Source organism: Delphinus delphis, chromosome 5 (assembly GCF_949987515.2).
Source record: "Delphinus delphis chromosome 5, mDelDel1.2, whole genome shotgun sequence".
Taxonomy (NCBI): Eukaryota; Metazoa; Chordata; class Mammalia; order Artiodactyla; family Delphinidae; genus Delphinus; species Delphinus delphis.
This window is the reverse complement of record NC_082687.1, coordinates 103,126,985-103,148,914: the sequence shown is the minus strand read 5'-3', so window position 1 is coordinate 103,148,914 and position 21,930 is coordinate 103,126,985. Positions and strand designations below refer to the sequence as shown.

Sequence of the window (21,930 nt, the reverse complement as noted above, 5' to 3'; positions counted from 1 at the left end):
GCTTGGAACATGAGAAAGTTACTCACGCACAGAAAATATATGGGGCTCCAGAAAGGTCACTGTGGGGCAGGCATCTCGGTCTGAGGTCAAAGAGAGACCTGCTTTTTAAAGTTACGTATCTTGGGCTTCCCTGGTGGCGCAGTGGTTGAGAGTCCGCCTGCGGATGCAGAGGACACGGGTTCATGCCCCGGTCCGGGAAGATCCCACATGCCGCGGAGCGGCTGGGCCCGTGAGCCATGGCCGTTGAGCCTGCGCGTCCGGAGCCTGTGATCCGCAACGGGAGAGGCCACAGCAGTGAGAGGCCCGCGTACCGCAAAAAAAAGTTACATATCTTTTGTACCGTTTGAATTTTTACCGTATTTTTACCCTACTTTTTGAATAATCAAAGAGTTTGGCTGGTGGTAGTTATATTCACTTTAGGACTAATGAAAGGAATGCATATTTTCTAGGAAATGTTTTGTCTTTCAAATGAGTAAATAAATAAATATGACCTTACCTGGTGCTGGAGGTCATTTCATAGACATGAAATTACGAAATATTCCCCCGCTGCCCATGTCACGTCAATTGGTCCGATGCCTTCAGAAAATAATTTGGCAGTCTTTCAAAAGCTCATATCCTTTGACCCAGTAATTTAGTTTTAGGAAAAATGAAAGAAAATGTTTTTAAAAGAAGACCCCAAAATGTTCAGTTATAGTCAGAGGGGCTTCATTGCCTAACTCCAGGAGCCCCATTCACTTTCACGATGCCCCAGACGATATTAGTTAGATTATATAAAACCACCAGCCACGTAAACGCCCGACAGTGAGGGGCTGATTATGCAAATGAAAGTGTACACAGGAACATTACACAGTCCTAAAGGTGTTTTCCAGACAGAGCAAGCATTGGAAAGTGCCTGTGATAGGATGTGTAGCAGGATCACCATTAGGATGACAGGGCTGATGCGGAGAAAAGCCCCGGAAGCTGGATAAAAGCCCGCGTTTCTTGCCGTGCAGGCTGTGGAGTACAACATCTTCGAAGGCATGGAGTGCCACGGCTCCCCGCTGGTGGTCATCAGCCAGGGCAAGATCGTCTTTGAGGACGGCAGCATCAACGTCAACAAGGGCGCAGGCCGCTTCATCCCGAGGAAGCCCTTCCCCGAGTACCTCTACCAGCGCGTCAGGATCAGGAACAAGGTATGTGGAGCCAGGGTCTGTCGTGTGCAGAGCGAGCAAATGTCACAGCTGCACGAGCCCCCCCTTCCTCACGTGTCAGATGAACTGGGATGTGACCCGCCTGCGTCTCAGGCTGGAGTGAGGACCAGACGAGACCAACGAGGTGCCAGAGATGTAAAGGGCTGTGCGTGTGGGGCGATGGGAGGAGTCCTGGGAGTACACCAGCCAGGACGCACATCTTGCATCATCCTGGGGGGGGGGGTCTTCACCACTCCCTCTTTTAGGTGTCATGACCTTCCTTCTGTAGATCAGAACCCTGGCGCTCAAGGCAGTGCAGGACTGCCCAGCATCACACAGCTGGGAGAGCTCCGAAGCCCTTAGTGCCGTTTGGTAAAAATAAACCTCCCTAGCCCACTTGAGCGGTGGCAGGACTGCCTCTAGACTCCCTTCGATCTGCCCTCTTTTCTCCTTCTCCTTGCTCCCCTTCCATTCTGCATCCTCCTTCCCCCCTTTTTCTTAAGGAGTCTTAGCATGGACTCAGGAGGTCAAAGGGCATGGAGTAGGCACGGGCTCTGTCCCGTCCCCAGTCCAGTTCAGAGGAGGAAGTTTGCTCATGCTTCAGAAAGACTCCCATCTGTGATCAATCATCTTCCCTAATTAGGTCCCTCCCATCACCATGACAACCTGCTTCCCGCACTAAAACGGCTCATGTCTGCCAGAAAGCCCAGCTTTATTTGTGTATGTGCACGGGTGTATGTGTGTATGCATGGGGTGCTCCTGTGTGTATGTGCTCCTGTGCTCGCTTATGTGTTTGTATATGTGTGTGTGCATGTGTGCCCACCTGTGTATGGTCCCACTCTTCTTGTGCTTCCAATTTAGATGCAAGAGCCCAGAGGCCTCCTGGTATTCCCAGACTCCCAGGCCAACCATCGCAATGCTCTATGTCTGTTTACTGTCCCTCTCCACGCCTTAAAGTGTAGCATCCCAGGTCAAGGATACCAAATTGCACAGATGTTATGCGTCAGATGGGGAAATGATGGACATGGAGAATTGGCAAGTTAGATCCGAAAGATGGCCAGGGATAGCGATGTGGCCACAGCAGGCTGAGAGACAAAGGGACTCGTGTAAACTCCTGTTTGGGACACCCACCAAGGGGGCAGAAACACACCTTGGCTGGCTTCATTCCCTCTAAATCAGTTTGAACCTGAGGTCTGTGGTTAACAGTCAGCATCTGTGAGAGGTGGATGCCTGACCTCGATGCCAAGACGTGATCTGCAGTGGCCAGGCGGACAGGTCCCCTGGCACAGGGCCACCCTCCCCGCATACCTGAGGGCAGAGCACGGAGGCCAGGCCAGGTGGGGGACGGGCCCTGCCCCAGAACCTACGTCTGGCCAAGCTGAGTTCAGAGGTCACTGAAGGGAACTGGGGGGCAGGAACACAGGCCTGGAACCGGCTGGAACCAGGGAAGCCCAGAGGCGCAGGAAGCAGGTATTGAGAGGGATGGGGCAGAGACAATGAGGTCCCAGGGCGTCAGGGGAGCAGGGCTCCTGGGGGCAGAGGATGGGTTATCACCAAGCAGTGCTGGGCCCTTGATATTGGTGCTGAAAAAGGACCCCTTTGTTGTAGAGGAGGGAGCCTAGGGCTGGGGTCGGGCGCTGTCACCTGTGCAGGGGAAGAGGGACGTGAAGCTGGGGTCAGGGCACTGTCACTGACTCACAGTGGCCACACTCTGTCTCCCAGGGCCTGGGACGGACGCCCACACTCCCCTGGCCGGCTCTGAGCTCACCAGCAGGCTCCCAGCCTCCCACCGGAGCCCCTGTAGCTTTTGGCTTCTCTGCCTCATGGCTCTCTCTCCCAGGACAACTCTCCACCCACGGGGATGGAGGCCGTGCGCTGTGTCCCGTCCAGGAGGTTTGCCCCCTGCAGTAGCCCTGAGCCAGGTGCCCTCAGAGGCGGCCTTCTCGTTCTCTCTCCCTGTGGTGGGTGTTCTCCCTCTTCTCTCCCTCCTCCTTTGCGGGATCACCTTCCAAACTCCTTGCCCCCAAATCCACGATGAAGACGACCCCCTGATGCCACCAGTCCCCGAGTCCTTGTCAGGGTGTCAGGGAAGTGTTTTCCTCTTGGAAATAGCTTTGGAGTCCTCCTGCACGAAGCCGTGTATGTGTCTGTGCTTGTGTGTGTGTGTATATGTGTGTGTGCTGTGTCTGCTTGTATGTGTATGTATATGTGTGTGTGCATGTGAGTGTGCACTTGCCTTTTTATGAATGTGTGTTGGATTGTATGTGTGTGTGATGTGTGTGTTATATACGTTAGTGTGTATATCAAACGGTGTGTGTGCAGACATGTATGTGCAGTACATGTATGAATTGTGTGTATGCATGTGATTGTGTACTCTGCATATTAGTGTGTGCAGGCGTGTGTGCACGCACGTGTGTGAATTATGTGTATGTGGAGTGTGTGTGGGGTGTGCATGCATGTGTGTGTGTGCATGTCTGTGCGCGTGCATATATGTATGCCTGTGCACGTGTGTGAGCGGGTGCCTTGTGTGGTGTGTGTACGAGCACATGTGTGCATGTTTGTGCATACGTGTGTGTATCCGCGAGGAGACCATGGTCACTCTCCTGCACGCGGGAATGCATACATGCATCTTGTCAATCAGTTGCTCTTCTTGTCTGTTTAGGTTTCCGGGTTGCAGGGCGTTCCCAGGGGCATGTATGACGGTCCTGTGTACGAGGTGCCAGCCACACCCAAATATGCAACCCCTGCTCCTTCTGTCAAATCTTCGCCTTCCAAACACCAGCCTCCACCGATCAGAAACCTCCACCAGTCCAACTTCAGTTTATCAGGTACGAAACTACAGCGGCCAAGGTTCCCCACCCCACAGCGGCTCCCAGAGCCCTGAACTCCTGAGAAATGAATCCACGGCCTCAGGCACTCGATCAGGAGCCGAAGATGGGAGTGTGGGTTCCCCTCCCCTCCCGGGGTTGGGCAGAGAGGGCTGGGGGAGGTCAGAGAGCAGAGAGGGTCCGTGGGAGCAGCACAGAGATACCTGACCCTGATTTATGAAGAGTCTGCCTGAAAATTGGCCTTATGCTCTTCCTTAACACTCTTGGGGACATTTTACACTCTTACCCGTGAAGCTAAGTGTGGAGAGGGGAATCAGAGTAGCTGCCTTTGCTGGATGTACGTTCTGGGTCGGGTCTTCAGCCATCCATGGTAGTACAGCACACATTCTCGTAACTCATGACTGTTTCATCTTCACAACAGCCCTGTGTGTAGAGTGGTGTTATTCTTAAGCCTCCAAGACATTCAGCGTCTAAATGCCAGGACTTGGTGCTCAGCAAATGTGTGCAGACAAAATCAAAAGTCACGTGCTCCTTCAGACTTTCTGAAGGCTCCTGGGCCGTGTGTCTGCAGTGTCATCAGATCGCCACACAAGGGCAGGTGTGCACATGTTGGGACATTGCCTTGGAATTTCGAATATTTGAGGTGTTAGCATGAGTTGTATGCTGTGCTAGGTGCCAGGAATACGGCGATGAATAAGACACAGCTGGGCAGGCTCAGTCTATTCTAGAGGTCAGCAAACTTTTTCTTAAAAGGCCAGGTAGTAAATATTTTAAGCTTTGTGAGCCAAGAGGCAATATCTAAGACCATTTGAAATGGAACCATTTAAAAACGCAAAAAACTATTCTTAGCTCATGGGCTGTAAAAACAGGGCTGAGGGCTTCCCTGGTGGCGCAGTGGTTGAGAGTCCGCCTGCCGATGCAGGGGACATGGGTTCGTGCCCCGGTCCGGGAAGATCCCACATGCCACGGAGCGGCTGGGCCCGTGAGCCATGGCCACTGAGCCTGCGCGTCCGGAGCCTGTGCTCCGCAACGGGAGAGGCCACAGCGGTGAGAGGCCCGCGTACCGCAAAAACAAACAAACAAACAAAAAACAGGGCTGAGTTTTCTCAACGGGCTGACTTCTGGTCCAGCAGGAGTGAAGGACATTTAAACAGAAAAGGCGATGTAGTTGGCAAAAGAGAGAATGAAAGGGGCAGAGAGAAGATGAAATACCAGTTTAAATTGCGGGGGTGACAACCTACCATCCATTCAGGGATTACGCAGTGGGGAGCATGAATCAGAGGGTCCCCCAGTCCAGTCCATCTCACTTTCCCTGAGCCTGTCATGGAAGAGTTTCTCCCACACCGTGTGATCCAGTGTCTAAAAAATACTAATATTTTTGCACAAGTGGACCCTAAACACAACTGGAATATTTCCTCTGATGCTCAGTCAGCAGAACAGGGATTGGTTGCAATGCTTGGAAAACTGTCTGTGTGTGACAACACACAACCTCTCAGGGAGTTTGCGCACTGGCTCTCTGGTCTCATGTTATGCAATTCACGATTGCAATTAAATGCTGAGAGACATTCCCTCCCTTTTAGAACAACAAAAAAACAATGAAATGGAAAGTCTGCAGGAAGTGTCCCCCAACCATCCTTCTTCTCCCTGCTCAGCACCCACTTCTCTCTAAAGCCCCAGCACTGCCTTTGACCAGCCCCTCAGCAGTTTCACAGGTGACTCCATTGGATACCAACCGCACAGACACTTTCAAACATCAGGATGGACTTCACAGATGTCCTTTTAATTAATTAATTTATTTATTTATTTATTTTTGGCTGTGTTGGGTCTTTGTTTCTGTGCGTGGGCTTTCTCTAGTTGCGGTGAGCGGGGGCCACTCTTCATTGCGGTGTGCGGGCCTCTCACTGCTGTGGCCTCTCCCGTTGCAGAGCACAGGCTCCGGACGCGCAGGCTCAGCAGCCATGGCTCACGGGCCTAGTTGCTCTGCAGCATGTGGGATCTTCCCAGAGCAGGGCTCGAACCCGTGTCCCCTGCATTGGCAGGCAGATTCTCAACCACTGCGCCACCAGGGAAGCCCCACAGATGTCCTTTTAAATATCTGAGTGAGGTTACATCATAAAGACATAGCATGGTTTATTGAAGTACTGTCCTTTTGTACAACAGGTATTTTCAAAGTACCTGGCATGTAACCAAGCAAGGTACAGATGCTTATGAGGTAGAAAGATATTAAGCACTTGGCCTGATTTCTGGGTCTAGGAAGACACACTGTCTATCAATGAAACAATGAGAGAAAATCAGTCAGTACTCTAAACCAAATTCGTTGTGGCTTACACAGATGGTATAAAGTCAGAGGTAGAAAGACCTCATCTAGTTATTTTTGTCGTCATTTTCATTGAAGTCTTAATTGGTAAATCTTTGATTCCTTATGAGGGTCAGCGTTTTTCATGCGTTTATTTTAAATTTCCTCTTTGGTGAAATCATTGGGAGTGATGGTGAGAGGGGATAACCCAGTTTCCACCTCCTGGTTCCTGGGAACAAGACATCGAATATCGGGCATTGGTTCAGTACACATATTGTACCCTGGGAGGCAGCGCCTGACCCTAGCGGGCAGCCTAGCAGAGCTCTCAATGTAGACCATCCCAACTTCGTATCAGGCCAGCATCTTCCGATCAATGAGGTTCACGGTGAATCCAGTGAATCCTGTTGTCGTGTGCTCATTGTTACACCTGCTTTGCCCTAAAATTGATCCTGTGGTTTGAGGCAATAGAGTACACAATACCGTGGATCGGAGTCGGCTTTTATTTTACAGAAAAGGAAATGAGGCCGGGAGAGGGGAGTGTCTGATTCCAACTTACCCAAATTCCAGGCACCCTTTGTGCTGGAAGTGAAGTCTCCCGACTGGACCCCTCTCCACAACATCCCTCCTTCCCAGCATTATCCGTCATTCAGTCTTCACTTAATACATATTCACTGAGCGCCAGGCACTGAGCTGAGTGCTCCAATTTTAAATCTTTCTTTAACTGCAAGAGAATGCGTGAGATTGGCGTGGATGGTTGTCTTTGCAGATTTAAAACAAAAAAGGCCGCCCCCCACCCCCGCCCATGCAGACCTGCCCACTACAAACAGGGTGGGTAAACCCAGCTCCAAGTGTTCACACACAGCATGCACGCATGCACACACATGCACAGATACACACATGCATGCACGCAATATACAAATGCACATACGTGTGCCCCCGTGCATAGCGCATAAAACACCCTGGGAACAATGGACACTGCCAAGTGTTGTTGTGAGTGTGTGGTAGGAGCTGGGGCTTTGGGGACAAACCAGTGGGGCTACGCTCCTAGCTTCCCTGCCCTCTAGTGGTGCCCCCTACAATGCGTGACCTGGGCCTCAAATTCCTCATCTGTAAACTGGGGCTAAAACAATGCTCCCTTCATAGGGTTGCTGTGAGCCCTGAATTCGACAGCATATGTTAAAGCACCAAGTCTGTGTCTGCACGCAGTAGGCACTCAATAAGTGTTTGCCCACTCGTCTCAAGAACATGAAGCCAGACAAGAAGGAGCACAGCGTGGTCAGGGCTGCAGGAGGGTGGCCCCGGGGCCTGGGGGGCATAGAAGAGGGAGCAACGGACCCCGTGGAGGTCAGGGAGCCTTCCCAGAGGTCAGCCTGGACTGAAGGATGGTGAGGAAGGCAGGCGTGTTGAGACGAGGGCTCGGCGTCCCAGAGGCTGGGGGACATGACATGAGAGGGCACCCAGCCCGCAGGAGCAGCACATGGAGCTGGTGTCAGCAGATCTCGCTGGAGTGACTGGCTCTGTCTCTTCCAGGTGCCCAGATAGATGACAACAACCCCCGGCGCACCGGCCACCGCATCGTGGCGCCCCCTGGTGGCCGCTCCAACATCACCAGCCTCGGGTGAAGGCAACTCGTGGATGAGCAAGTGTGAAGGATTCTGGGAAGGATGTCCATCCCTTGCCCTGTCAGTGTTTGGAAACCCACAGTATCGTTTGGTACTGATGGGGGGAAAATGGAATGATGTTCTTTCCTTTTTGGTTTAGGAAGAAGTGGTACTAGTGTGGTGTGTTTGCTTGGAAATCCCTTGCCCACAGTCGTGTGTTCATCTGAGTCCACCTCAGAGCATGGTGTCTCCAGGCCCCTCCTTAGTGAACACAGGTTCCAGCCTCGTCTTGTACTGTCCCTCCCACTTCTGACGCCACGGGCTCCACGATTCTCTGAGTGGTTCCCTTGCACCCCTGTAGCTGTTCTAGGATAGTTGATGCATGTTACTAAGTTATGTCTGCGAGTTTGTGAGTGCGTCCGACAGAAGACAGCCGAGGCCCTACATAGACACAAAGGCCAGACCTCAAGCCCTCGGGGGCAGCTCCAAAACTCACAGCAGGAAGATGTGTCCTCATCGTCCCCTCCCCCAGGTCTACACGAGAAGGAAGCCCGCCCCACTGCCAGAGAAGCATCACTCTCGTCCTGTGTCAGGAACCCTGGTCTCCGTGGCACCTGTAACTCGCCATGACGTCTTTCCGGTCTGTGTGTGTCCTTCCATCCCGCTCCAGACTGCAGGCCTAGCCAGGTTCACACTCAGAAAGGGGTCTCCCACCCTCATTCAGGGCTGACCACGGTGTGGCCACAGCTGCTCCCGGCGCCCATGTCCTGGTCCCTCCCAGGTGGATGACGAGGCCGTCAGATTTTTAAAGTTTTGTACATAGTTTTCCTTTGTAATCACCCTCATTTTTACTTAACAACTGACTTATTGTGACTCTTATTTCTGAATTCAAAGCTTGTGAAAAAATAAAGAAAATAAATGGCCCACTCCCTGACTGGGGTGTTTGCGTTTAAGTGATGGCTGCTCAGACGCTCATGCTTTGTGCTCCCCTTTGTAGTAACGGGACAGCGGTGCTTGCTTCCACAGGACCCGCTCTTGTTAGGTAGCCGGGGGAGCGGAGGAGGGAGAAGAGGGAGCCAGTCATGATTTGGGGAGTGTTAGGTCATGAGAACAAGGATGAGAAGAGGACGATGGCTGGCCAAGGGCTTCTGTGAAATAGGTTGAAATCACATCATGTCCCTTCCCTCCTGCCCAGCATTTCCTTGGTGTGCTGTCTCTTCCTGTGTGTTATGTGGGTCAGACTGCCTCAGATTGGAAGTGACCAGCTCCTGAGCTTCACATTTCTGACCTCCAGTCCCACGGGAGGTATACATTCTAAGGAGGAGTAAAACCTCAAAGTTGTATGTCTTGATTACCAGTTAGTAGTGATGGTGATGCTGCTGATGCTGATGCTGATGGTGATGGTGGTGATGATGGTGATGATGATGCTGATGATGCTGATGCTGTTGGTGATGGTGGTGATGATGCTGATGGTGATGTCACGTGATGCTGCTGCTGGTGATGATGGTGATGCTGATGCTGATGGTGGTGATGATGCTGATGGTGATGTCACGTGATGGTGATGATGGTGATGGTGATGATGGTGGTGGTGGTCGTGGTGATAATGATGGCGGCATTATCTGTACAGCACATGCTACATGTCAGGTGCTCTGTAAGGTAGGCACTATTATTAACATCATTTACAGATGAGTCCTAGAGAGGTCAATAATTCATCTAAGATCACACAGGAAGTGGCACAGCCAGTATTTAAATCCGGGACCCACATGTCCAAAGCTCCTTGCTTCTAACTGCTAAGCTTCGTCATTTGAGGCGGGATGGCTTTGGATGGGTATACGTCTACTTTATGCTTCTAGTGTCTTCTCCCCCCACCCTCACTGGGTTAGGATACTTTAAGGTCCAGAGAGGTGGTGGCTTAGGGTCAGTTACGGATTTTCTTGAAACAAAGCTAAATACTAAGAAAGATCAAGAATGGAGGGTAATGACTTGATATTTGGCCTTGGCCCATTGGGACTACTAGAGGACATCGCAGAAACTTCCAGAAGAGTAAAGTTGGCAACAATAAGTTACCCACCCTGCTCTCTGGAAAGCACTTCCTCTCTCCCGCATCACCTCCCCCAGCCTATCAGGGAGCAGAAGCTGAAGTGGAAGCAGCCTTAACATCCTCCCTCTAGGACCGACTCTGATGGGGCGTTTGCCCGGCTGCCAAGTCACCAGACCACTGCCCAGTCAGCATCACCTGCTGAGGTTGCCAGCACCCCTGTCCTACATTAGCTTCCCAAGAGGCACAGACACAGGGGTCCTGGCAGCTGCAAGACAGACAAGCCTTAATTCTAGGAGGCTGAGCTGCAGCATTCCTTTTTTTTTTTTTTGCGGTACGCGGGCCTCCCACTGTTGTGGCCTCTCCCGTTGCGGAGCACAGGCTCCGGACACGCAGGCTTAGCGGCCATGGCTCATGGGCCCAGCCCCTCCGCGGTACATGGGATCTTCCCGGACCGGGGCACGAACCCGTGTCCCCTGGCATCGGCAGGCGGACTCTCAACCACTGCGCCACCAGGGAAGCCCTGCAGCATTCCTTTTAAGTAACGTTCTTTTCATTCATTTCTTGAAATGGTAGGAGGAGGTGGGGAACTTTAGGGGAAGGCTATCTATTCTCCTGTTCATTCATCTGCACCCTTACTTCCCCTTTGCAGAGAGCATAGCACGGTCACAGTTTCCAGGAATTAGCATGTGGAAGTCTTGGGGAGGGGGCACTGTTCTGCTACCACAATAGTCTTCTGAGTTTCCTTCTAGAAGTTTCATCTTTCACATTTAGATCTATGACCCATCTCTCATTCATCTTTGTACACAGTGTAAAACAGGGCTCAAGGCTTGCTCTTTTTCCATATAGAATCCAATCGACCCAGTGCCATTTATTGAAAAGACCATCCTTTCCCTCATTCAGCTGCAGCAGAGCCTTGGTTGTAGACCAGGGTGACCATAGTGCATAGGCTTCTAACCCAGTGGTCCTGAGGTACACTGCTAAATAAACACTGGACACTGAGCTTGGCTGGGCTGGGGTGGGAGCCCCAGTTTGTAGTGTCTGCTAACTTCTATGGTGCCAATACTCTCACTGTAGCCAATTTCAAGCTACCAACGTGAAGCCAGTGAGCTTTCCATCCATGCAATGTAAGTCGGGTCTGGTGTCCCAGTAAATGCCAGTACATTTGGTGTCATTGGCTTCAAGTTTTCCTTCAGTGACGTCAATTCATGGAGCAAGAGAGCAAGAGAATTCCTGAACAAAAAGGGCTTCTACCAAGATGAAGTTTCCCTCCTCCCTCCTTCCCTACATTTTTCCTTCCAACAGTGTACGAGGAGTGCCTGTTTAGTACTAGGCATCGTCCTAGTAGGGGAAAGCAATGGGTATATATTCCAGGGGGAAGGTCAGATATTAACCAAATTATTACCCAAAGCATCTAATTACACACCATGCTAAATGCTATAAAGGAAGCATTTTGCAGGGAGTAGAGAATGCTCATCTCCCATTCTTCATGTCCCCCAGAGAGAGGCGTCCGCTCTCCAGGGGAGAAATGTGGAGGCTCTCCTGGCCTCTGTCTCACTCATTCTTCCCCAGCAGAGGGAAACCACCTGATTTTTCAGAACTGAGAGTGCTAAGTAGCTCCCTTCCTCCCTCCACGGAGATGACCGGCCTCAGGACACACTTCCTTGGATGCAAATTTACCATGAAGTTAGTGATTCTCGTCAGCTGACACCGGGAGGCCATGGGCGTATCTGGGATCTGGGTTAGGGCAGACTGAGTTGGGTTCAGTGGGCATGGGCACGTGTCAAGTGGACGTAATTCCAGTCAGCCCGGGCACAAATGGCCACCCCCTGTGCCAACTCCCCTGCATCGTGACACAGAGCGCAGGCCAGGGGACACGACGCAAATTCATCCCGTGGCACCTGGCACCAGAAGTGCGCCCAGACCGGAAGTGTGCCCAGCAACAAGGAGAGGGAGCACTGAGGCAAGTGTGCAGAGCCAGAAACCGGTCCATGGAAATCTAGCCATCCGATGCACACAACAGTGAGTGGAGAAATGTTAGAACGAAGTATTACAGAAGTGGGTTAGGCAATTCATTGACTTAAAAAATTATATTTTTGTATTTGTGATTTTGTGGAATTCATCAGGTTCTAAAAATATTTGTTCTGCTCTCCTCTCTCATTCTAAACATATATTCTCTTTTATACCTTTTGTAACTTTATTGGCTTTTTATGAAACTCTCCTTGCCCAAATGTACAAGTTCCAGACACCCTCCCATCCTCCCACCCCACCCTAACCCCCCCACCAAATCTGGGCCCCCTCGCCACTCCTCTCGATGTGTTTTGGGGGTGTCCCCATGGTAGAAGCCTGTGACTGGGGCGACGTCTATGTCTGTGTTGGGGGTGGGCAAGTTTAGTTCAGGGGTAAGTATGAGCAGGCTCTTTGTGGACACAGAGTCCCCCAGTTTGGCCTCATCAGTTATAGAGCTGATATGCAGATCTCTGGCTGCTCTGCCTCTATCTCAACCGGTTCCAAACTTGGATGAGAAATAAAGGAATGTATCTACCATACCCTCCCCCATCCCAGCAACAAAATATACAGACAGTTTTTTTTTTTTTTTTGCGGTACGCAGGCCTCTCACTGTTGTGGCCTCTCCCGTTGTGGAGCACAGGCTCCGGATGCGCAGGCTCAGCGGCCATGGCTCACGGGCCCAGCCGCTCCGCGGCATGTGGGATCTTCCCGGACCGGGGCACGAACCCGTGTCCCCTGCCTCGGCAGGCGGACTCTCAACCACTGCGCCACCAGGGAAGCCCACAGACAGTTTTTAAGAGCAAAAAAGGGGGGTCTGATCTTATCAAGGTGGGCAGGGGTGGTTCTTGAAGTCGTGAGTGAGCCCTGTTGAGATGTGAACAATGGCTAGGAGCTGATGAGGCAAAGGGGATGGGAGGAGGCAGAAGGGTTCCAGACAGAAGACTGTCATGTGCCAAGGCCCTGTGGTAGGCAGGAGGTGTGGCACATATGAGGCTGTGAGAGGAGACAGAGGCTGGGTGGGGGCAGCAGCATCAGCTGGGCTGGAGGGGTGGCGGATACCAGACCTCGCAAGGCCCCGTGGTCCATGTTAAAGAGTTTGCTTTTTCTCCTAAGAGCAAGGGAACGCCACTAAAGAGCAGCAGTCAGATCTGTGTTTTAAGAAGTGTGGACAGATAAGAGGAGGGTGGGGCAGGGCAGGGCAAGAGCAGGAGCAGTTAGGAGGCTTCTGCAGCAGCAGCAATATCAGCCCCCGAGTGATGACGGCAAGACAAAGCCCAGGTCGGCTGGAGACTCTGCTGACCTTATATACCACATTGGCTTCATCTAGCAGCTCAGACCAGATCAGAGAGGCTAACTTTGCATAAAAATTAATCCATTAAACTCTTCAATATATCATCATTCATGAACCCCTTCTATTTTTACCTCCTTCCATCACAGCCCATAATAAGAACTGGGGACACAACCCAGATGGAGGGAGGGCGGCTGAGATGTGTCCTCGGGGTCTTCTTGCTGTTCCTTCTCTCTCCCCGGCCCTCGGTGTGCTGTGTTCATGCAGCTCAGTATCAGGCCTGAAAGTCCTCCTCCACACCCCGGTGTCCCAGAGCCTGCGCCCAACACAGCGGAGAGTCCTTCCAGATGTGAGAGTCGCGTTTTTTTTTTAACATCTTTATTGGAGTATAATTGCTTTACAATGGTGTGTTAGTTTCTGCTTTATAACAAAATGAATCAGCTATACATATACATATGTTCCCATATCTCCTCCCTCTTGTGTCTCCCTCCCTCCCACCCTCCCTATCCCACCCTTCTAGGTGGTCACAAAGCACTGAGCTGATCTCCCTGTGCTATGAGGCTGCTTCCCACTAGCTATCTACCTTATGTTTGGTAGTGTATATATGTCCATGCCTCTCTCTCGCTTTGTCACAGCTTACCCTTCCCCCTCCCCATATCCTCAAGTCCATTCTCTAGTAGGTCTGTGTCTTTATTCCTGTCTTACCCCTAGGTTCTTCATGACATTTTTTTCCCCTTAAACTCCATATATATGTGTTAGCATACGGTATTTGTCTTTCTCTTTCTGAGCGAGTCGCATTTTGTTTTGAACAAGGATGCAATTCCATTATGAAAGGCACCTCTAGAGTCGATTTTTGATGTGATGGAAACAGACGCAGTCCACAGGCCTTTATGGAGAGCTATGCGCCCCACACTGTGCCGAGCAGTCCAGTGGCATGTGACAGGTGACAGGTGACATGTCCCCTGGACTAAGGGAGCTACACTTAAGCAAAAGCGTCACCCATGCAAGATCCGTGGAGGCTGAACCTATACTGCTCGGATCTTCCAGAGATCCTGGTGCTGCCAGGGCATCTCCATTTACCAAACTCATGTCACCAACTCAGACGTTACCAGCATAGGAGGCATCTGCCTTCAGAATGCCTCTGTGCACAGGACCCATGTGACAAAAGCAATTGCTATATAAAACAGGTTCTCAAAATATCGCAGGAAGTCAAAACTTGTTACAAGACTCTGCAGAATAAGGAAATATTTTATTTAGCCACTAGAGGGGGCTGTTGGCTAACTTTGGAAATTCGCCTGGTGACCAGTCAGGATTTGAGGATCTCCGATGGTTAGTATCCTTGACAAACGATGTAACTAGTATGGATTACTTCTTTTGTTAAGGAACCTCGCTTTCCTGAATAAGAGAGACTAATCTAGGTTGTAAGAAATAAAAATTCAGACCACAAATGGTCCAGAAAATCCCTGAGACAGAAGCTTCTATAACCTGGAGCCCACTCTGTACTGGGAATTTGTGGAAACCCTGTACTCCCCATCCCAGACTTGCCCGGGGTCAGCATGCTCTGACTTACATCAGTGGGTGATGCCCCCAAGGGAACATCCGGCCATGTCTGGAGACATTTTTGGTTGACACAACTGGGGAGTGCTTCCAGCATCTGGTGGGAAGAGGCCAGGGAAGCTGCTAACCATCTTGTAACGCACAGGTCAGCCCCACCCCCCAAAAAAGAAATTTTCTCACTCCACGTATCCACAGTGCCAAGACTGAGAATCCCTGATTTCGATGAAAAGGGCAATTTTCTTTCCGGGTGGGAAAGGCACTGGCTGGTCTGAAAGCTGGATATTCTCAGCATCCACTGGGAGAAGCATTTCTCCTTAGGGGAGGGCTGCTGTCTGGCAGAAGAACTCATCCCTCCCAGGGGAAGTCCTCCCGGGCAGGGCCTCCTTCCTAGCGCTTTAACTGTCTCCAACAGAAGACCCTAACGCAGGTGTCATGTATCTGTGGGTCCTTAGGTCCCCAGGGTGGGTGAGGATAGGCCTGCCGGCCAGGGAGTCCATGGGCTATGTCATGGGGCCCTGAGACTCCTCAGATGCCCTCACTGAGACCAGGCCGTCGCTGCTGGCTGAACCAAAGAAGGCAATGGGTCCTGAGGAGAATCCATGTTGGCCACTGCCCACGGTGCAGGGGACAGAGAGAGCGGGGGTGATGGGAACGGAGGAGAAAAGGCCTCGGACCCAGAAAACACCAGCAACACCTGGTGATCCCTTTATTATAGGTGGAACTCCACCGGGAGGCTGGCGAGCAGAGGGCCCCCAGGGCGGGAATGAGACCACTTAGCGCTCGCGGAACGCTGGTTCGGGGTGACATTGGGACACGGGGTTGGGAAGCACAGGGAGCCAGGAAGGAGGGGCTTCCCAAGGAACGGAGCCACATCTCGAAGCCAAGGCGACACTGAAAAACTGGAGCAGACGTGTTTCCAACACAGGGGTGGGGGTGGGTATCATCTTCACAGGCGGTAGGGTCCGCCCTGCTCGTTTAGGCCTTTTTCTGGGACTTTGATACCCATTCTCCATCCCTGCACAGCAAGCCTGTGGGCAGAGGGGAGACCCCACCCCCACCCCGGGGTGGCCAGTCCCTTCTCACTGCCTGGGGGAGAGGCAGGTGGCATACAGACGGGGTCTTCAGGTTCCGTCCCCCCGACCAGCCTTAAGCTACAGGTTGCTTCTTCTCTTTAGCATCTTCTTGGAATTCTCACCGTCACCAACCTCACTTTCTTGCTGGCTCAGCCTTTTGCTGCTTAAAATATGGAAGAAAGGCAGTTGGTCAGAACTTTGATTCCAGGTCTGTCTAGATGCAATAACAATGCATCCAATCTGATCCCATGAAAAGGCGGTGACAGGCCATCAACACAGTCTGCATTTTGACATGGGCTGTTAAGAAACTCCCAGGTTCCCTCTCTTTGGTGGGAGGTCCGACCCATGCTCAGATGACTGAGGCACGCTACCACAAATCCGGAAGCATCTGTAGCTGGCAGCGCCCTGTTGAGGCCTGGGATTGCCAGCTATTCAGGCTGGATGCTGACGGGCTGGGGGGTGGGTCGTGGTTGACCCGCCAAATGGGACACTAATAATAGCAGTAACAGTAATACCAACACTTCCCATTATCACCCATCATTTCTCGGACCCGAGTCAACGCCTCTGAGAGGCGCTGGATTTCCTGCCCAGGTTTAGGAGATCAACAAGGGCCCCGTTGTACCTGAGCGATCCTGGGGGGGCACCCCCTGAGGCAGGGTCGTCGTCCTTGGGCCCCCCAAAGTCTCCTCTGTCCCGGGGTGCCGGCTTCTTCCTTTTGGTCCTTAGGGGTTTCTCTGCAGGAGACACGTGAACCCAGAAACCGGCTCTGTGACTCTGGGTAGGTGACAGCATCTCTAGGCCTCACGCCACCCCAGCATTGTTTGAGTACCTCTGGGGACCGAGTATGCACTCGGTATCTACTGCTCTTAGACCCGTTTAACTTGTGAGGAGGCTGAGACCTCGCGGGGGGCGAGAGCTATCCCAAGCCCACAAGGCTGAAAGGTGGCAGAGCTAGGATTCAAACTCAGTCGGCCAGGCTCCTGCTGTGTTTCTGCCACACCCCGCGGACGGGCAGCCTTCCCTTCCGAAGCAGTTAAGAACCTAGAACACAGCTCCAGTACCATAGCTTTTATTTTAATAGCCCTCCATGACTTTACACACCTTCCCCTTGCTATCCCGTTAGAGGTTACAACACTCTATGATGTCCCTGAAGTTCTGCTGGCCAAAGGAGGAGGGCTAATTATCCCCACTTTACAGATGGGGAAACAGAGTCAGAGATGAGAGTCAGCTACTGAGCAGCAGACCCAGGAATCGGAATTATTGCATTTTGAAGGGCCAGGGACACAGGGGCATCCTAGCCTAGCTGCTCATCTACAGACAGGACACAGAAGCCCAGAGAGGGTAAGTGCGGTGCCTGGGGCCACACGCCAGTTAGTGGTACACCCGGTGCTGGAACCTATACTCCCAGCCCAGAGAGCCTGCAGGGCATCGCCTTCTATGACTCACCTGACAGCCCATGCTTATTGGAAAACGGTTTGCTTTCGGCAAGGGGCACCCGGGCCAACGCCGCCAACTCTGAGATGAAGCTCTGCTCAGCTTCCTGGATGCAGAGAGAGAGGGTCAGCTGGGCCTGCCTCTGCCCTGCTCCGCCTCTACATCGCCTTCCATCAGCACGAGGGGGCGCTCTGAGAGTGGGGACAGGACCGCGTCCCCATGTGGAGGAGGACTCTCCAAGAGGCATCCAGAAACGCCAGGAGCAGGCAGACGCACGTGTGATGCGGGGGAGCTACCCACCCATCCTCGCTCACACCAGCCACGGATCCCACTTTACAGATGCGAACACTGAGGCGCGAGGGGCTCGGTGAGGGCAGCAGCACCAGGAGCAAGCGCACCCCTGGTGACTCGAGTCTGAGTCCTTAACTGCCAACACCATTGATTATCAGCCAGACCCGAAGTCCGTGGCTTATTAACTGTGGGGCACTGGGAGGTGACCTACCTCTCGGGGCCTCAGTTTCCTCATCTGTAAATGGGAGACTGGGTGTAACCCGCACCTTGGCTGTCGGAGTAGGACTTTAGGTGGTGGATGTAAAGCTCTCTGCTCAGTGACTGTCTACAAGAGACCCTCAGGGAATAGACGTTAACCACCATGAACGTCTTTCTCATCATCGTCTCAGATGTCACTGCCACACTGGCGGCGAACACTCAGACGGCGCCAGCACTCCGCTCAGCCCTGCCATTCTGAATATTTGATTTTTTTACAGGCAGCCACTTTGCTTTCAAGCCGCACCTTATAATCTCACGCTGATGAGATTTTTCTGGGATGAGATATCCACAGGTATCACGAAAGCTGAGCTTCCTGTATGTTCTAGGTAAAGTGCAAACCTTGGTCACAGCAGCACTGCCTGAATGATACCGATGTTTGCCGTGACACCAAGAGGCCCACACGGTGGCGATTCACACACAGGGAGACGCTCATTCCTTTCAACTCAACAGACAAAACTGACGAGTGGTCAGGGCCTGGCCCGGAGCTGGGTGCTGCAGACCCGGGGGAATCAAAGTTCACAGTTGAGCAGCGAGGCTGATGTGTCATCAGCCTGTGAGACTAGTGGGGGCTGAAGGGGTCCCGAGCAGGGCGTGTGGTCCTCACAAAGGCTCCAGTGCTGACCTGTGATCATGAGCTTAGCCTTTTACTATTTCCACTCCCCTGTAAACCACTGCCCACTTTGCAAAGGCCCATTTTCAGAAGCTGTACCTGTAGCTGGGTCTCAAGCTGGGCTCCCAGATGGTCCATGACCCTCGCGCTCTGCTTCCACGCGTCCTGGCGGGTCCGCTGGTGTGCCGTGAACTGGGCCAGGAACTTTTTCTGCTGCGCCAACATCCTGGGGGAAGGAACGAAGGCCGTCAGCGCTGCCCTTCCGGCAGGTTCGTCAGACCCAGCACGAACCTTTCCCCAAGGCCTGCTGCGTCGTGGGAACTAGTGACCGATAGCCATCCTTGAGCCCTCGGAGCCAGAAGAATGGCCATCGCGGGCACGATTTACTGCGGCCACATGCCCCGTGGACACAGCTCGAGTCCCTCCACCAGCGGCTGACTCATCAGAAAAGCAGATGCTGTCTGATTAACATTGAGAATTTACAGAGTCTCACACATACATTTTTCACTTGATCTTCAGGGTGGCTTGGTGACATCAGCAGGACAGAGAGGAGAAAAGCTCGAGAGAAGCTCAGAGGGCCGGGGGCAACCCTGAGGTCCCACAGCTGCAAAGCGGCTGGGCTGCAAGTGGCTTCTTCATATAAGAAAATCATTTTAACCCCAGGGTGTGGCAGGGAGCAGGGAGATGGTCCCCTGATAGCACCCGTCTTTATTTAAAATCTCAGAATAGCTCCTCCCTTGTAAAACAGAAGGCTCGTTTCCTAGGATGCAGAGTCTGAGAAACCCTGCCTACAGCAGCCTCATTACTGCTAGTGGCAGAGGACAGAGCTGGGGCTGAAGCAGGGTCCCTGACCTGGAGAGAGACCCCACCTCCCTTTCAGCAGCAGAGACCCCTCCCCTCCTGCTTTGAATACCCTCCCCTCCTTGGCTGACCTTCCTCTAGTCCTCAGCAAACAGGAACATTCAATACCACCCACTCTGTTTCTGTAATCGTTCTCTGCCTTCTTCCTGTCAATCTTGTGGTTGATTTTCTGAAAGGGGCTAAATTTCTAGACCTGAAGGCAGAAGTCACTTTTAGCATCAATAGGCAGGTGTCCATGGAGTATATCTGAAAGCACAAAATTCCACCTGCTTTTGCTTCTGCTCTTCCTTCTACCAGTAATGCCTTTCCCCTCTTCGTTGTCTTTGTCTGGCAAACTCCTATTCATCCTACAAGACCCCATCATCCGTCATCCATCCATCTATCCGCTCATTCCTTTATTCATAAAAGTATTTCTGGGCTTCCAGGTGCTATGCTGGGTTTTGAAGACACAGTTGTGAATAAGAGACTCATAGCCTCTGCCCTCATGGGGCCCCACTCTGAGCTGGGGAGGGAGATAGATATCGAACAAATAACTGTGATACGGCTGAGGTCAGTGCTCTGCATTGTGGTTCTCTTTCACATCCTCAAGGAGGATGCATTACTTTCCTGGGACTGCTCTAACAAATGACCACAAACTAGGGGGCTTAAAAAAACAGAAATCTGTCCTCTCACAGAAGATCCCAGAAATCTTCAGTCAAGGAGTTGACAGGGCCATCCTTCCTCTGGAGGTTCTAGAGGTGAACATGTCCCTTGCCTCTTCTGGTGGCCGCTGGCACCCCTTGGCTTGTGGCTGTGTCACTCCAATCTCTGCCTCTGTCGTCACATCATCTTCTCTGTGTGTGGTCAAATGTCCCTCTGCTTCCCTTGCCATTGGATTCAGGACCCACTGGGATAACCCAGGGTGATGTCCTCATCTCAAGATCTTTTACATAAATGACATCTGCAAAGACCTTTTTCTAAATAAGGTCACATGCATAGGTTCAGGGATTAGGGACATGGACATATCTTCTGCGGGCCCCGTTCAGCTCACTACAGAAGCTGGGTGGCTTCTTTCTGTGAGCAGCCTCCTCCCCAGACCCGCTCTGTCACCAGTCCTGGCCACTCTCGACCATCATCCTGCTGGCTTGTCTGCTCCCCCATGGACCTGGCTCTTGGGAACGCAGGGAAGTGACAGGCCTGCCCAGGAAGGGCCTGTGTGCCCGGGTTAGGGGCAGGGCTTCACGCTCGAGGCCTGGGGAGCCGCGCGAGGGTCCAGGAGCATCTGAGACAGGGGCTGCCTCGTGTTTTCTGCGATGCCCTGGTTGCAGCACGGGAAGCAGGGAGGACGAGCAGGATTCCGGTCAGAGGCCACAGCTCTAAGCCAGGAGGGGAGCAACAAGGGCCCCGGACAAGAGAGCCCACAGAGGACAGAGGCTGTGCTGGGACAGCCAGGTGGTGCCCGAGCTTGGGAGCAGGAGCCCCTACAGGACTGCTGACCCTTGGCACGTCCTGGAGGGAGGAAACGGCCTGAATGTAGGCCTGGCTGTGGGATCTGAGTCATCCAGTGAGATGCGTAAGTTCATCGACTTCTTGTGTTTGGACTCAGATTTGACTATGGAAATGAACATTAAAAAAAAAAAAATCCATTCTGAAAGAGTTCTGATTCCAGAACTATTTGAAGTTCACATTGCACTGTGCAGTGCCCCATGGCTCGGCGATGACAGAACTGACGGCAATGATGGACATCAGCGCCCTGGCCACGTGCTGGCCTGTGTGTGGGCGTTGTGCAGGCTTTGCGTTGCTCATCTGCACAGTTATACATCCATGACACAGGTGTTACTGCAACCCCATTTTACAGATGGGGAACCTGGGGCTCGGGGCGTGAAGGGACCCAGCCACTATGTGGCTCATGGGAGGGGTCGCCACCGCGTCACCTGGTATCCCTAGGCAAGCTCACTCACAATCCCACCCCTTGCCAGAGATGCAATTTGAAATTTACCATCTGACTGAGAATTGTGCTTATTGACATCTCGTTTTTTAAAGTCAATACCTGTCATCACCACACTGCTCTGTCCCTAGGAGCTCTGGCTGACTTTCACTAGAAACTGCACTTATGAACTCAAGGAGATGGGCATGGAGGGAAGGGCATCAACGGCCATGTATGAGCCTGTAAATCAGTGAGACTGGGTCATGCACCCACACCCGCACTGGGCTTTGCTTTTATTTTCCATAAACCCAGCAGGGCTGGACCAGGTGGTGACCAAGGCCCCTCCTCTTGGGTCACTGGGGTCAAAGTGGAGCCCTTGCACCACATCCGTCAGAATCCCTGGAGGGAGGGAGTGTGTCAGCAATTAGATGCCTGGGCCTCCCTCAAAGTTCCTGAGTCTGGGTCTCCAGGTGTGGGGCGGCCCTGCATGTTCAGCAGAAAGCCAAGTGAGATGGATGTCCCCCAGATCTGAGAACCGCTGGACTGTAGTTTGATGGATATGCGACAGTCAGAGCAAGCCCCAGCCTCAACCCAATGGCAGGGCATTTACTGACCGCTGTTAATGGCCAGAGGATTTACAGAGGGGATGCTGGACTCACTGTGACCCAGGGGACGCCGTGGTTCCTGTTTCCTAAATGAGCGTGAGATGA

The 21,930-nt window shown here is 52.4% G+C and overlaps 2 protein-coding genes across 8 annotated transcripts in view; one reads left to right on the top strand and one right to left on the bottom strand.

Moving 5' to 3' along the window:
* The window catches only part of CRMP1 (collapsin response mediator protein 1), a 68,487-nt gene extending 59,664 nt beyond the window's left edge, over window positions 1–8,823 (top strand). For both annotated transcript variants that reach the window (XM_060011808.1, XM_060011809.1), the window contains exons 12-14: window positions 993–1,172; window positions 3,832–3,997; window positions 7,824–8,823. In XM_060011808.1, coding sequence (XP_059867791.1) covers window positions 993–1,172; window positions 3,832–3,997; window positions 7,824–7,915 — 438 coding nt within the window. In that variant the 3' untranslated portion in view covers window positions 7,916–8,823. The remainder of the gene's footprint in view (window positions 1–992; window positions 1,173–3,831; window positions 3,998–7,823) is intronic.
* Window positions 8,824–13,738: 4,915 nt separating this feature from the next.
* The window catches only part of EVC (EvC ciliary complex subunit 1), an 83,388-nt gene continuing 75,196 nt past the window's right edge, over window positions 13,739–21,930 (bottom strand). For 4 of the 6 annotated variants that reach the window (XM_060012821.1, XM_060012826.1, XM_060012823.1 and 1 more), the window contains 4 exons: window positions 18,553–18,679; window positions 17,307–17,400; window positions 16,483–16,594; window positions 13,739–16,023 (listed from right to left, as the gene is read on the bottom strand). In XM_060012821.1, coding sequence (XP_059868804.1) covers window positions 15,939–16,023; window positions 16,483–16,594; window positions 17,307–17,400; window positions 18,553–18,679 — 418 coding nt within the window. In that variant the 3' untranslated portion in view covers window positions 13,739–15,938. The remainder of the gene's footprint in view (window positions 16,024–16,482; window positions 16,595–17,306; window positions 17,401–18,552; window positions 18,680–21,930) is intronic. The other 2 variants (XM_060012822.1, XM_060012825.1) reach the window with 1 other exon arrangement.